The sequence below is a fragment of the Jaculus jaculus genome, chromosome 18, assembly GCF_020740685.1.
Source record: "Jaculus jaculus isolate mJacJac1 chromosome 18, mJacJac1.mat.Y.cur, whole genome shotgun sequence".
In the NCBI taxonomy this organism is placed as follows: domain Eukaryota; kingdom Metazoa; phylum Chordata; class Mammalia; order Rodentia; family Dipodidae; genus Jaculus; species Jaculus jaculus.
In genome coordinates this window covers 51,020,242-51,036,154 of record NC_059119.1, presented here as the reverse complement: position 1 = coordinate 51,036,154, position 15,913 = coordinate 51,020,242, and the positions used below count along the sequence as shown (strand labels likewise).

Here is a 15,913-nt window from a genome sequence, read left to right as displayed (position 1 = left end):
GCAGGCCTCAAATCCAAGCACAGAGCAGTTGGTTTCCTCCGTAACAGACATGTCACCATTGCACCATTTGGCGTATTTGTCCTGGGTGGCCATCTGTAAAGCTTGCAGGGCCTATTGCCAGTTAACACCATTGATGACTTTTCTCCCTCAACAGGCTACACAGTTTCCTAGCTTCTTGACAACTAGTCAACAGGGAGGAGGCTTACAGCTTAGCTTCGGTTTGAGTGCTCAGTACCCTGTAGCCCAGGCATATGGAGTCTTCAGCAGTAGGGTCTTGCCATCTAATTCTGGGGAGCAAACCAAGAGCTTTGGCAATAGCCTATAATGTTTTAGGGGCATCAGGAGCCTCCCTGACTAACAACTCACTGGCACTGAAGTTTTCTTACAACAGTCTTTGTCTTATTGGCACAGTATCATCCACCCCACAGTGTACTACTTTTTTTTGTTTGTTTTTACGAGGGTGGGAGAGCCGGCGTGGTGGTGCACGCCTTTAATCCCAGCACTCGGGAGGCAGAGGTAGGAGGATCGCCATGAGTTCCAGGCCACCCTGAGGCTACATAGTGAATTCCAGGTCAGCCTGAGCTAGGGAGACCCTACCTCAGAAAACAAACAAACAAACAAAAGAATGATTTGTTAATAGTGTACTGATGGAAGATGCTTATCTCAGTAAGCTAATGCCAGTGACTTTCGGAATTAGAGATGTTTCAACAAACAGGTGGCCACAGGAATCGCGAAGAGATAACAGATTCTTCAGTTCTTTCAAAAAATCCTTATAAAATCTAATCTTTGTAGTAATTTTATAGAATCTAAACTTTCCCTTTCAAAGAATCCTAAAAAAATTGTGGTCTACTTTCAGGAGAAAAGAACAAATTGTTTAATAAAATAAATTTGTACTAGAAGTTTTTAATAATTTTTAATAAATGTCTCATCGTTTGTCCAGTAACAGTTTACTTCTGGCAGGCTTTCTTAAATAACTGTTGTATTGTTGACATGTGGTAATCAAAGTTTGTACACAATAATAATTCAACGATCTAAGACCAGCTTTGTTTGTTTGTTTGTTTTTTCAAGTCAGGGTCTCATTCTAGCTCAGGCTGACCTGGTATTCACTATGTAGTCTCAGGATGGCCTTGAACTCATGGCGATCCTCCTACCTCTGCCTCCCAAGTGCTGGGATTAAAGGTGTGCGCCACCACATCTTGCTTTTAAAACATTTTTTTGAAAAGCTGAGCATGCAGTTAAGTCAGTGGCCACGGTGAGTGAAGTCAGCAGATAACAAAACTGAGCCAGCATAGGAACACACATCTTCAGTCCCAGCCCTTGGGAGGCAGAGGTCAGAAAATCACTGTAAGTCACAGGCCAGCCTGGTACTACGCAATTCCAGGCCAGTGTAGACCACAGTGAGACTCTGCTATAGAGGGAAAAAACAAAAATCAGAACAGTCAGTCAAAGTGATGCTTTAACATTTTAACTGTTATAATGTGATCATGGAGTTGGACATACTATATATATATATTCATTGAAAATGTTCTTGGAATGGGAGGGATTATGATCACAATACATTATGTAGATGTATAAAAATTACCAATGAAAAGTTGAAGAAAATAGTAAAATTATAGTGTTCTTTAAGAATAGTTTTCGAGCACATGTTGATTCTGTCTGATTTGTAATGTTGGTATACATGTTTGTGCAATTGGGGATATAAGATGTTTCATTTAATTGAATGTTCAAGTAAAGAATCATAAAAATATACATAACTATATTAAGTATGTTATTTTGAAATACATTGACACATTTGTCAGTTTCATTATGGAAAGAGAAGCTGCCTTCAGCCTTTCAAGGGATGTACCTGACCAAAGTCCTTTTTGGCCGTATTGTATATGATTATAAATACTTTAAGTTTTTAATTAATTTATGTTTTTATTTGCAAGCAGAGGGAGAAAAAAAGAAAATGGGCACGCCAGGACCTCCTTGTCACTGCAAACGAACTCCAGATGCATGTGCCACTCTATGCTTCTGAATTTTGGGGGTTACTGGGGAACCAAACCGAGCCTTTAGGCTTTGCAAGCAAGCACCTAAACCGCTGAGCCATCTCTCCAGTGCCCTTTCATAATCCTTAGTTTCATTGTAAAAGGCAGAGTAAGGAATAGAAAACTCTGACTAAATGTTAGTCATATTTCTTTTTCTGTGATTTAAAAAAATTATCTTACACTCATTTATTAGCACTTTTCAGAAATTTGGTCTTTTAAGTTAATTTTCAGACCCACAGTTTTCATGTGTATTTTGTCCCTTTTTTTTTTGTACTTGCTTCCTTTTATAGCTCAGGTAACTGCAGCTGGCATAAACAGAGTTTGGAGAAACGATAAACTCTTGGTCAGATTAAAACTCTCCATGAGGCTGGGGATGGGAGTGTGTCAAGCAGGCCTGTGTGAGGCCCTGGACTGACCTCACCCCCACAGCTCGCCTTGCTCCTCCCACCCGGGGCCCCTCAGGTGATGGGAGCTGTTGACTAGAGCATGTGAGCATGTCGTGTGCCATTGGCATCAGCCAGTTTGTTTCTGTGGACAGTGCAAAATGCCTCTGGCCCTTTAATTTAGGAAAGTTGAGATCAATTAAGAGAACTTCTGTTAGTCCCTGAAATCTGCCAGAATGACAAAATTTATTAGGTCATTTCTGTCCAAAGGAGCAACCTTCATAGGATGTATTTTCTTAGCATTTTAATAAATTCTTCACTAAAAATTTTAGTTGATTTTGGAGTTTTTAATGAAATAATTCTCCCTATTGAATAAAAGCAGTTATAAATTGTATTAGTTGTATAACTTAGGGTTTTGAAATACATAATCACTTTCTATTATTTTGAGTTTTAAGTTTGTTTAAATATATGTGTTGTTCCATGTTATACTTTATTTTACAGTGGTACAGAAAAAAAGAAAGAAAAACCACAAGGACTGAGAGAAAAAAAAGAGGAATCTCATTCTAATGATCAGAGTCCACAAATCCGAGCATCACCTTCTCCCCAGCCCTCTTCACAGCCTCTCCAAACACACAGACAGACTCCAGAAAGCAGGAACTCTGCTCCCACCAAAAGGTTCTAACTGTCCCCAAGTACAGAGCTAGGGAATGGTTGTAAAGATACCTAAATTCTGTGATTTGGGAAAAAGTTGGCTATCCATGCATTCCAAGAGAAAAATCTGGTGACTTTTTTTCTTTGTTGGTATAGTCAGTATTTTAGCACATTGGGGAATAACGATTTAAAATCATAATTTCTCAGTTAAAACTGGGGAAAAAAATAAGTTACAAATAATTTCATGAAAGAAAAGCATATATAAGTTACTCTAAAACCAAATACAGTCCTTTTTGTTACACAAGTGTAACATACTTTTTTCATGTTTAAGTGGTTGTACTGTCAATGTGCAGCCACGGAGAGAAGATAGCCACGTGTAATCATCCTCACCACATTTTGGCATCGTTACAACCTGCAGCTTGCAAAGGCCTGCTCAGCAGATGGCTGCGTCCCAGCTTCAGTTTGGGGTCTTGGGAGGATAAGTTCTTGCTTGAGTACATGAGTCCTTTCACTTGATCTTCTCTATGCTAAACCCTGGTTTAAGGGCTTCTCTGTGTGTCCATAATGATGAATGCTTTAGTTAGTGAGAGGAAGAGAAGGAAAAACATTCTAACAATATGTGTGAGCCTGAATGGGGGTTTAACCCTGCATGCCGGGAGGTCACTGCTACAGCTACCTTGTAGACAAGTACTGAGACCAACTTGTTAAATTCCCCTGCCTTAGAAATGCTGATTCAAGCTCTGTTGTTAGGTATTTTTTCATTGTTGTGAATCTGCCTAACAATCCTAGGGAACTATTAAACTATCCCCAAAGCCGTTTAGGGTATCAGTAAATTAAATGGCAACTATCCCTAAAAGATACACTATATATCTATATAACTGTATTAATATTTTGCCTCAAGTCTATGATGGAAATTTGGAAGACCAGAATACCATCCACTGGATTACTGCATGTTCACCATTTACAGAATGCGTTGTCTCTGTCTCACGCAGATTCTTGTGCTCTGTATGCGATTGTAATTTGCTTGGTCTCCTGTGGAGTTTCTTGGATACAGCTTATTAATGTTCTGCAACTTCTGACTGTGTTCATTAAAGGGGCTTTTTTGAGCGGTCTCTTTAAGGCTCTGATCTGACGGGGTGTGTCTTTGTCCTAGCATCTTTTTCCAGCTGCTTGAGGTCTCCTGGAGACACTCTTCTCGATTGCTCTCTGGATGCACCATTGCAAGAAGTATTAAAGACTGGATGAGTCTCAGGACACTTAACAATGCAGCCAGAAAGTCATCTATAATCACAGCCTTCTACTTGTAATTACAGGGAATCACCATTGATAAAGTCACATTCTTTAATGTATTGATCAAATCTCCTTTATTTCTGATCCCAGGCAAAACTCTGAAAACCTGTGGAGCTTCAATTTTAGCGTGTCAGTTTATTTAGAAATTGTCATTTGTACCACATACAATTCAATTACATAAATATGTATGTGTATGTATGTTGCATATATATATCACAGTCTCTGTTCATTGGCTATTAAAAACTACAGATTTTTGTAACTACAAATTATGAGAAATACTTCAGGTTTAAGCAATTTTTTGCATTCAGCAAAATTTATAGATTTCTTTTTGTCAAGTAATATTCTAGTGAATATTTAGAATTACACTGAAACTATAAGACACTTTAATTGCTTTGTTTAACTCCTACACTCATCCAGCCATATCCTTTCAACTAATCCGGCCTCTTTCTTCTGGATTATATAGCTAAGGAAGTGTTAACTGCTTTTATTTTCTGTTAAAAACTGCTAGTTATATGTCATTACTACTGAGAACTTTTCTCTAAGAAGCTAATCTTTTTCTTCTAGCTTAAAACGACCACCACCAACTGAAAAGTCACATAATTCTTGGGAAAATTCAGATGATAGTCGTAGTAGATTATTGAAAACAGTTTCAACATCAAAATTAATATCAAAAGTTATAAAAAATGCAGACAAGTAAGTATTATACTTTCTTTGTTACATATAAAAATTCTGTTACTAGCTGGGCGTGGTGGCACACGCCTGTAATCCCAGCACTCAGGAGGCAGAGGTAGGAGGATCGCCGTGAGTTCAAGGCCACCCTGAGACTACAGAGTTAATTCCAGGTCAGCCTGGACCAGAGTGAGACCCTACCTCGAAAAACAAAAACAAAAACAAAAAATTCTGTTACTGTCACGTTCTCAGGTACAGTATCTGGTTTGAATTATTATGATTATTTTGTTTGTTTTTTCAAAGTAGGGTCTCACTCTATCTAGCCCAGACTGGCCTTGAACTCATTGTGATCCTCCTACTTCTGCCTCCCAAGTGTATGTATATGCCCAGCTTTGGTTTGATTTTTTTTTTTTAATTTATTTGAGAGAGAGAGATGGAGGAAAATAGAGAAAGGCAGGTAGAGAGAAAATTGAATGGATGCACCAGGGCCGCTGTAAACAAACCCTGCCCCCTTGTGCATCTGCATTCATGTGGGTACTGGGAAAGTGAACGTGGGTCCTTTGGCTTTGCTGGCAAGCACCTTAACCACCAAGTGATCTTTCCAGCTTTGGTTAGAATTTTTAAACCTGTAATTTAAAAAAATTTCTTTCTTTATTATTTGAGACAGAATGGGCATGCCAGAGCCTTTAGCCATTGCAAATGAAATTCCATATGTATGTGTCACTATGTACATCTGGCTTACATGGGTATTGGGGAATCAAACCTGGGTCCTTAGGTTTTGCAGGCAAGTGCCTTAATCAGTACACCATCTCTCCAGCCCTAAACCCTATTTCAACTTAATGTTTTTCTTTTCTGTATTTTTTAAAGCATTTTAATAAATTTATTATTTATTTGAGAGAGAGATCTAGAAAGAATGGGCACACCAGGGCCTCCAGCCACTGCATATGAAGTCCAGATGTATGCACCTCCCTTGTGCATCTGGCTTACGTGGGTCCTGGAGAATCTAACTGTGGTCCTTAGGCTTCACAGGCAAACATCTTAACTACTAAGCCATTTCACCAGCCCCTTCTATATATTTTAAGTCTTAGAAAAGGTCTGTCTTCCTGCTAATGATTCCCAACTGTGGTAATCCAATAAGATTTTAACATGTAATTTTTATTATGCTTTCAGTGCTTAGGGGATCTTACATGGCAGTCGTTATTTTATAATTATAGTTGAAAGCCCTAAAAAAATAGTAATGCCTAAATTTTACTTGTAGAGATTTATCAAGGATCAAGGGTATGGGCTAGGCATCAATTTTTTAAATTCTTTCAGGAGATTCTGGTGCTGAATGATGTAAAACAACCGTGTTCTTTGCATTTCTTTTTAGACATAAAGATGTCATCATCAATCAAGGTAAATTAAACATCCCTTAAAACCCTTACTCTGCAATCTCCTCTGTTACTAATTCATAAGAATGTTATTTATTTTCATTCAGTATACTTTATTAACTCACAATAATCAGAGACAAGTGTCTGTAGTCTTTTAAGACAATGCTCAGTTTTATTGTAAGATGTGTCATTTTTGTCTCAACCAGCAAAAATGTCCACCCGTGAAAAAAGCAGCCAAGGTAAGCTAAGCTGCGCAGCTGGTCGTCCTCCAAGCGCCCTTCCTCCCGGGCCTCTGATTTGGCTTCTCATTACTTCTGCTGTCTGACTCTACTTTTAACAAAGGAGGTGTCATGGACGTTTAAACTAAAGAATCTAATTACTTTCCTTTTAAAAAAAAGTCCATTTTTTAAACAATAAAACAGCAATATAGAGAAAATTTTAAAAAATTAGAAATACTTTCCTTCAAAAATTGTACTTATGGCAGGCGTGGTGGCGCATGCCTTTAATGCCAGCACTCCGGAGGCAGAGGAGGAGGATCCCTGTGGGTTTGAGGCCAGCCTGGGCTGCAGAGTGAGTTCCAGGTCAGCCTAGACTAGAATGAAACCCTACCTCAAGAAAAAAAAAAATTATATCTAGGAAAGCCATTTAAAAGATCAATAAATTTTTTAACTCCAACTTCCTATCTTGCCAATTTTGTTGCAAGTAATCTCATTTCTTGGTGGTAAGACAACCTCATGAGCCTAGCAAACCATTTCCTTTTAAAGTCCCCCTTTTTTTTATTAATTGTAATTTCTGGGTACTTGCTGTTGGCTTGTTCTGATCAAAAAAAGAACCAGACTTTGTACACATGTATATTGTAACTAAGTGCAAAGTAGAGCAGTTTCCTGCATCTGTTTTAGGTTCTCGTTAGAGTGTTTGCAGATGAGTCGAGGGGTGGCACGCGGTTCTAAAGGAAGGCGTGTCTTTTCTGTGCAGTGCTTTCTGCAGCTCATTTCTGTGTGTCGTCGTCTTTGTTGCTAGACTGCTAACCAGCAGAAATGTGGCTAAAATGTTTACAAGAGATTTAACTGGCTGGAGTGATGGCTTAGCGGTTAAGGCACTTTCCTACAAAGCCTGAGGGTCCAGGTTCGATTCCCCAGTACTCACTTAAGATAGATGCACGAGGTGGTGCCTGCTTCTGGAGCTGGTTCGCAGTAGCTTGAGGCTGCCTGTTCTGATGAGTACTGAAACGCAGCCCGCATGGTGCCTTGGCTGAGCAACAGGACGTGGGCCCAGATGTGCGCAGGACATGAGGACACAGGAGCCGTGCATTCAAAAGAGGCCTCGCTGCTGTGTCTTCCCCTGTGCCCTGTGCTTAGACTCTTCTTCAGTACTCTCCTTAGTACTGAGCTTTGTTACAGTCACAGGAGAGAGAAGTTAAAACTTGAAAAAATTTTCCCATAGGACTGCTTATTGTTTCATGTAACAGCTAGGTTTTTAACACATTACTGTTTGCAGTTCATCAGGTAATGATAAACAATTGTGCTTTGGCCTGTCTGTTGTAGCAGGGCTGGAAATCAAGTACACACTAGCAAGCATTGTACTTTCTGTGAATGTAGACTGTAGCTTTACATAGACTGAACTGCATTCCCATCCCCAAATCAGTACAGTTGATAATGTCATCTTAAAAAAAATGGGGAGGGGGTTGGGCTGGAGAGATGGTTTAGCGGTTAAGGCACATGCCTGCAAAGCCTAAGGATCCAACCTGGGGTTTGATTCTCCACGTCCCATGTAAGCCAGATGCACATGGTGGTGCATGCATCTGGAGTTCATTTGCAATGGCTAGAGGCCCTGGTGCTCCTATTCACACACACTCTCCCTCTCTAATAAATAAATTTTAAAAATCTTTAAAAAAATTTTTTTACTTGCAAGTAGAGAGACAAGAAAGGAGGAAGGGAGGGAGGGAGGGAGACTGAGAATGGGTATGCCAGGGCCTCCAGCTGCTGCAGATTACATGCCACTTACATATGGCTTTGTGTGGGCTTGAGTAATCTTACCATTTTTCTGAAACTCTTACATCTTAGGCTAGTATCTTTGTTCTTTTTAAATTGATAGGTAACGTCCGGGCATGGTGGCACACACCTTCAATTCCAGCACTTGGGAGGCAGAGATAGGAAGGGTGCCAAGAGTTCGAGGCCACCCTGAGACAACATGGTGAACTGCAGGTCAGCCTGAGCTAGAGTGAGACCCTACCTCGAAGGAAAGAAAAAAAAAAAAAAAGCAGATAAAGTTGATAGATAAAATCGAATGTATATAACATAGTATATGCTTTGTATGAGGAAGGAATAAGGGGAGATTGCTGCTTCATAGAGTGGCTGGGGAGGCATCTCCGACGTGGGGACGGCATTTAAAGCTCCTGACAAGAGTGAGGCAGCACAGCTGTCGCAGGTGGAGGGAGCTGGGAGGACACAGGCTCGAGGCGGGGACTTTCTTGCTGTGGTTGGTAAGGAACAGCAAACGCGTGGGTCACAGGACACATGCAGTATCGTGTTACGCAACCAGTGTACTCATAGATGCATCTGTGTTTTATAAAGTACAGACTAAGAAATGAACCTTAATGAGGCACTCACTGATAAAAGAAAGGCAGTGTGGTGGAAGTAGCTGAAATGACAATGCAAAATAAGCTCAAAGTTCACTTGCTGAAGGAGATGATAGGGGAAAGGCCTAAAAAGGAAAATTGTTCATCTCATAATACATTTTTCTTACTCTGATACCTTGGGTTTCAGGGTTCTCACATAGATAGATAGATAGAAAGAAAGATAGAAAGATAGGCTTAGATATTACTATGACCTTTAAAAAAATGTCCATTATGTATCTGAAAGGGGAGAGGGAGAATGGGCACATTACAGCCACTTGCCATTGCACCCAGACTCCAGATGCACGCACCACTTGGTGCATTTGGCTTTAAAAGGTGGGTCCTGGGGAATCGAACCCAGGCTCCCAAGCTTTGCAAGCAAGCACTTTTAACTGCTGAGCCATTTCTTCAGCCCCTAACGTCTTTCTAATACCTTTTTATGCCCCCTGGTACCTCTTTAAAAATTTTTATTGAAGCAGAAAAAAAATGAAGGGCACCCTTTTCTAATGTCTTTACCAACATGCTTATAAACTGCTTCTATAAGAACTTTAATGCTTGGTCTTAAATCCTGCTTGTGTGGGTCAAGCTTCGCATCTGGAAGTGTAGCTGAAATTTGCCTCTGGGGATGGCTGTGTGATGATAGTGCTCTGCTGACACTACCAACAGGGTGTCGCACTGCCGGAAAAGTCGAAGCCCTTCATTGAAGTGAGCTACTGAGAAGGAGTCCAGTGTCTTGCAATTCCACAATATAAGCAGTGGTATGTTTGGCCAAGTTCGGTGGTGCACGCCGTTAATCCTGTCACTCGGGAGGTTGAGATTGAGGCCAGTCTGGGACCTGCACCATGAGTTCCAGGCTAGCCTGGGCTAGAGACCCTGCCTCAACCAACATAAGAAAATTAAATTAAATTTAAAAACCCAAAAATTGAGAAACAGAGAAGAAATGGTATGTTTTTAAATTTTTTATTTTTATTTTGAGAGAGAAAAAGACGCACAAAATGAGAGAATGGGCACGCTATCAATTCCAGACGCATACACTACCTTGTGCATCTGTCTTACATGCGTCCTTTGACTTCACAGGCAGATGCTTTAATCCCTAAGCCATCTCTCCAGCCAGAAATACTAGTTTAATGTATATAAGCAGGGGAGAAAACTAAATATCACATTTCCAAAGAAGAGATGCACTTAATTTTAAAATGTGCCCACCTAAGCCATATACACAAGGTGAAGCATGCATCTAGAATTTGTCTGCAGTGGCTAGAGGTCCTGGCATGCCTGTCACTCTATTGCCTCTTTCTGTCTGTCTCTCGCCCACTGTCAATTTTTTTTCCTGTTTTCTTTACTTTATTATATATTTTTAAAAATTTTTATTAGCATTTTTCATGATTATAGAAAAAACATCCCATGGTAATCCCCCCCCACTTTCCCCTTTGAAATTCCATTCTCCATCATATTACCTCCTAAAATATTTTAAATAAATAAATTAAAAAAAATAATGTTAGGATTTACTACAGATAAAAAAGAAAACCTGAAGCAAAATTGACTAGATATTGTGGTTGGTAGCACTTTTCTAGATGAAAATATTGAAACCTGTGTGCAATTTTTTAAAATGTTTGAAAAATATTTTTTTTTTATTTGAGTGAGAGAGAGGAGAGAATGGATGCACCAGGGCTTCCAGCCACTACAAACTCCAGACACGAGTGTCTCCTTGTGCATCTGGTTTACGTGGGTCCTGGGGAGTCAAACCTGGGACCTTTGGCTTTGCAGGCAAGTGCCTTAACCACTAAGCCATCTCTTCAGCCCTTTTTTTTTTTTTGGTAAGTAAAAATATTTTTGGAGCCAGGCATGGTAGTGCACACATTTAATCCCAGCAATCAGGAAGCAGAGGTAGTAGGATTGCTGAGAGTTCGAGGCCACCCTGAGACTACAGAGTGAATTCCAGGCGAACCTGAGCTAGAGAGAGAGACCCTACCTTGAACCCCCCCCCAAAAAAAAAAAAATTTAAAAACACACACATACACTCACTTGGGCTGGAGACATGGCTTAGTGTTTAAGGCTGGCCTGCAAAGCCTAGGAACCCATGCTCAACTAGCCAGGTCCCACAAGCCAGGCGAGCAGAGGTGAGATGAGCATAAGCTCACACATGCCCACCAGGTGTCATGTGTGTATAAAGTTCTATTGCAGTTGCTGAGGCCCTGGCATGCCAATTCTCTCTCTCTTGCTCACTTTCTCTAAAATAAAAATAAATATTTCATTTGCAAACAGATAGAAGAGATGGAGAAAATGGTTGCTATACAGATTCCAGCAATTGCAAATGAACTCCAGAAGCATGTGCTACTTTGTGCATCTGGCTTTGCATGGGTACTGGGAACTCCAGCTGGGGTTGTTAGGCTTGGCAGGCAAGCACCTTAACCACTGAGCCATCTCTACCCCAACCTCAAGATTTAAAAAAAAAAAAACTTGATTTACAGTCTCCATTTGTATACATATGTAACCTGGTGCTGAGACTGTAAAAAAAATATTTTATTTCTATTTATTAGAGAGAGAGTGGGTGCACCAGGGCTTTTCAGTCACTGCAAACAAACTCCAAACACATGTGCCACCTTGTGCGTCTGGCTTATGTGAGTCCTCGGATATCAAACCTGGGTCCTTTGGCTTTGTGGGCAAGTGCCTTAACCACTAAGCTCTCTCTCCAGCCCCTTGATGAGATTTTTAACTTAAAATACAAAGTCTTCAGTCTATTATATGTTTTATTTCTCCTGCACATCTCAGTTCAGACTAGCCACTTTCCAGATAATCAATAACCATTTACTACCATTTTTGATTTTTGTAACAGTTTTAAGAGTAAAAATGTTTCCAAAGTTTGTGCATGCATTGCTTTGTGTGTCTGGCTTTATGTGGGTACTGGGAAATTGAACCTGGGTCCTTTTAAAAATTTGATTGCCAGTTTTTGTTGTTTTGCGCAGCCCCCCCCGCAGGGTCACATTCTAGCCCAGACTGACCTAGAACTGACACTGTAGTCTCAGGCCAGCTGTGAACTCCTGCCTCAGCCTCCTGAGTGCTGGGACTAAAGGTGTGTGCCATCAGTTTTCCTACATGCATGTAATGTGTTTGATCATAATCCCTCTCATTGTCTTCTTCTGTCTCACCTCCTGTCAGCCTTTTTGTATGTGCTATTGCTAATCCTTTGTAATCATGCATTCCTTTACAAGTAGCGATGGAAGCATCTACTGCATGTATTTTTTTAATTCAGAAAGTGTGTATAATGTACACTTTGATCAAACGTCTAAAGCATAGAATACCTGTCTTCAGAAATACATGATACTTAAGGAAAAAAAAAAAAAAAAAAGCTGGGCAGGCCCATATGGTGGTATACTCCTTTGGTCTCAGGAGGTTAGTTCAAGGCCACCTGAAACTACATAGTAAAACTCCAGGTCAGCATGGGCTGGAGCAGCCCCCCCCCCCAAAAAAAAAAAAGCTAAAAAGACAGTTGTGTAACAAATCACCACCTGGAAAAGTCTGATTTTAAAAAGGAGTATGAATAAGGATGATGACAGAAAGGAGGTATTTACAGCTGGTAATCATTTAGTTATCAAAGTCCAGCTATGCTAACAATGGGCAGGAAGCGAGGCCCACTCTTAGAGTCACAAGTAATAAAGACATATATCATTGGGTGTTAACACCATCAAGTAGGAGGTATCAGCCTGTTACTAGATCAAACCCCGAGGCTGAGCCCACTGTGAGTAACAACAATAAAAATAGCTTGAACTTCTCACCCATATGTACAACCTTTTAATGTGACTGAAGAAATACTTGCTGGCATTCCATAAGTAACCTGTCTTCTTCATAGTTTCTTTACATAAACTACTGAATTGGAAGTACTGAGGTACAGTGTCGTCTTTGTAGGTAGCTCAGGTCGTTCATTGTTAGAGATCTTAAGATTGTATCAGTGTCTGGTTGACGATGGTCACATTTTCATTTTGTCTCAGCTGTTTTTCTATGCCAGACACGTTAACAAGTGCTAGATCTGCTTCCTGTCTCTGTCCTGGGCCTCTGTGTCCTTCCCTTTAGAGTCTTTGGAGCCCGTTTCACAGTGTCACAGTGATGACCTCCCTGTGTGTAGGTCATCAGGATGCTACTAACTGACCTTATGTCCTTCACATACCGTGTTTCTCTCCATCACCCTAATTTGTGAAGATAGTTCACTTCTTGTGAGAGCCTTTGAGGCCGTCTTTGGTTTAATTATGTATTTGTTTATTTTTGAGACAAGCCTAATAGACTGCACCCCCACCCCCTTAATGAGAGAGAGAGAATTGGTCTCCACATCCTTCAACCATGCAGCTGAACTCCAGGCATGTGTGTCGGTCACCTTGAGTGCTGTGTCACCTTCTATGTCTGGCTTATGTGGGACTGGAGAGTGGAACATGGGTCCTTAGGCTTTGCAGACAAGCTCCTTAGCCACTAAGACATCTCTCCAGCCCATGTTTTTAGTTTTTTTTTAATTGATAACTTTCATAATTGTAAACAATATCCATGGTAATTCTCTCCCTCCCCCCTATTTTTGGTTTTTATTGTAGTAAGAGCACAGCATGTGTAGCAGACAGCTTCAGGTTCGCTGAGCTGAACTTCCCGACCAGGCACAGTTATGGAGGAAGGGATATTTATTGAAGCTTACAGATCCAGGGGAAGTTCCATAATGGCAGAAGAAGCTGTCCTGCCTTCACAGGACTAAGTGGAAAGAGAAGTACAAGCCAAAAAAAAAAAAAAAAACAAAACCCCAAAAGCCACACAGCACAGCACACTTCAGGAACTCCAGCTAGGCACACTTTGCATATCTTTAGATTGAAATTGGAAACCCACCACCACACCTTAAGATCCACCCAGTGACACTGCCTCCAGCCAGATGGCTGCAAATGCAAACTACAAACAAAAAACTGAATATATTGGGGGCCATCTATTCTATTCAAACGACCACATTCTGCCCTTGGCCCCCATTAGATTTATAACCATTATACATTGTAAATTATACTCAGTTTAATTTTAAAGGTCCCCACAGTCTTGACCAATTTAAGATATTAAGACCTGTAAAATTAAACAAGTTAAACATTTCTAACATAAAAAGGCACAGAGTAAACATTTTCAACTGCTATAATGCATAGCAAGGAGAGACTAAAACAATGTAAACTCAACCACCATTAAACAAACATCAAACTTCTGCAGTTCAAGTCCAATACAACCAAAGACTGACAGTCTCCAGATTTTTTAATTCCGCCCCGCCATCTGGGCAGAGTAGCCAGGAAACACTTCCATCTTAGGCCAACAGTGCACTCTATGGTAGTCCTTGCACAGTCCTGGTATATCCAAAACTTCTTGAGTTCTTTATGCAAACCAAGGTCCACCTTCCAAAGGCTCTTTCATCCTATCAGGGCATCATGCCCTGCCTCATCTCGCACCTTAGCAGCAGCTCCTGGAACCACGTGCAATTCACGACCACTCCTCACATTTTCCAAAGGCTCTTGTAGCCTATCAGGGCATCAGGCCCTACCTCATGCTGTATCTCAGCAGCAGCTCCTGGAAGCATGTGTAATTCATGACCACTCCTCGCATTTCTTATGCTTCTGAAACCAATAACAGGTGTGCAGGACACAGCCATATTCTTAATTCACAGACAAAATAAATCATAACCTTGAAAAGTAGGTTCGTTCCCCACTCAACTCTTTCCAAAACTGTTTGTATTCTTATGATAGTCTTTCCTCAGGCATCCTTTCCGTGGTAAAGCAATTGGACCATCTTCTGTTAAGATTGCTAATGTGTTTGAAAATAGCAGCTTTAGTAATCTAAAGCCAGTCTCTGTGCCAGTAAATTTAACTTGCTTAAAGTTTTCTAGCTTAAAATCTTAAATCTCTCAGTTCAGTATGTTTAGCCAAGCATTTCAGTCCATTACAAATTTAACCTTGATCACACACTCTGGGTCTCAGCAGCAGAACACAGCCAGCCCTTATGGCAGTAGCCCAGTTCCAACAAAGTCCTCTGCAGTCTTTCCTTCCCCTTAGAACGCTCATAAGCCAAGCCTCGAAGTTCAATGCTGTCTGCACTTAGCATTCTCAGACTTATCAGAATAGTCCATAAAACTTGGTTTACCAGTCCAGAAGACATCTTCAGTTGCAAGCACCAAGTCCATGCCTATTCCTCCAAAACAAAGGTTCCAAAAGATCAACATCCACATGGTCAGGTTCATCTCACCCCACTCCTGGTACCAAGTTCTGTAGCAGACAGCTTCAGGTTTGCTGAGCTGAACTTCCAAACCAGGCACAGTTATGGAGGAAGGGATATTTATTGAAGCTTACAGATCCAGGGGGAAGTTCCATAATGGCAGAAGAAGCTGTCCTGCCTTCACAGGACTAAGTGGAAAGAGAAGTACAAGCCAAAAAAAACCCAAAAGCCACACAACACAGCACACTTCAAGAACTCCAGCTAGGCACACTTTGCATATCTTTAGATTGAAATCGGAAACCCACCACCACACTTTAAGATCCACCCAGTGACACTGCCTCCAGCCAGATGGCTGCAAATACAAACTACAAACAAAAAACTAAATATATTGGGGGCCATCTATTCTATTCAAACCACCACAGCATGAAATCTACTTTCTTAAATTATTGAAGTTGGATATTGTGTGGATACAGTGTATCTTCAAGTTTACCCATCTTGCTTGCCTGAAACTTTATTTATTTGCAAGGAGAGGAGAGAGAGAATATGCATTCCACTGTCTCTTAACATGTCAGATGAACTCCAGGCACATGTGGCACTTGTGCATCTGGCTTTATGAGGGTACTAGGGAATCAAACACAGGTCATAAGGCTTTGCAAGCAAGCACCTTTTACTGCCAGGCCATCGCCTCAGCCCTGTTTG

General features: G+C 40.7%; 1 protein-coding gene across 2 annotated transcripts in view; it reads left to right on the top strand.

Moving 5' to 3' along the window:
* Positions 1 to 15,913, top strand: part of Eml4 (EMAP like 4) — a 133,846-nt gene that overhangs the window by 77,462 nt on the left and 40,471 nt on the right. The window contains exons 4-6 of one of the 2 annotated variants that reach the window (XM_045137312.1): positions 2,912 to 3,085; positions 4,916 to 5,044; positions 6,390 to 6,415. In XM_045137312.1, the coding sequence (XP_044993247.1) occupies positions 2,912 to 3,085; positions 4,916 to 5,044; positions 6,390 to 6,415 (329 nt within the window). The remainder of the gene's footprint in view (positions 1 to 2,911; positions 3,086 to 4,915; positions 5,045 to 6,389; positions 6,416 to 15,913) is intronic. The other variant, XM_045137313.1, reaches the window with a different exon arrangement.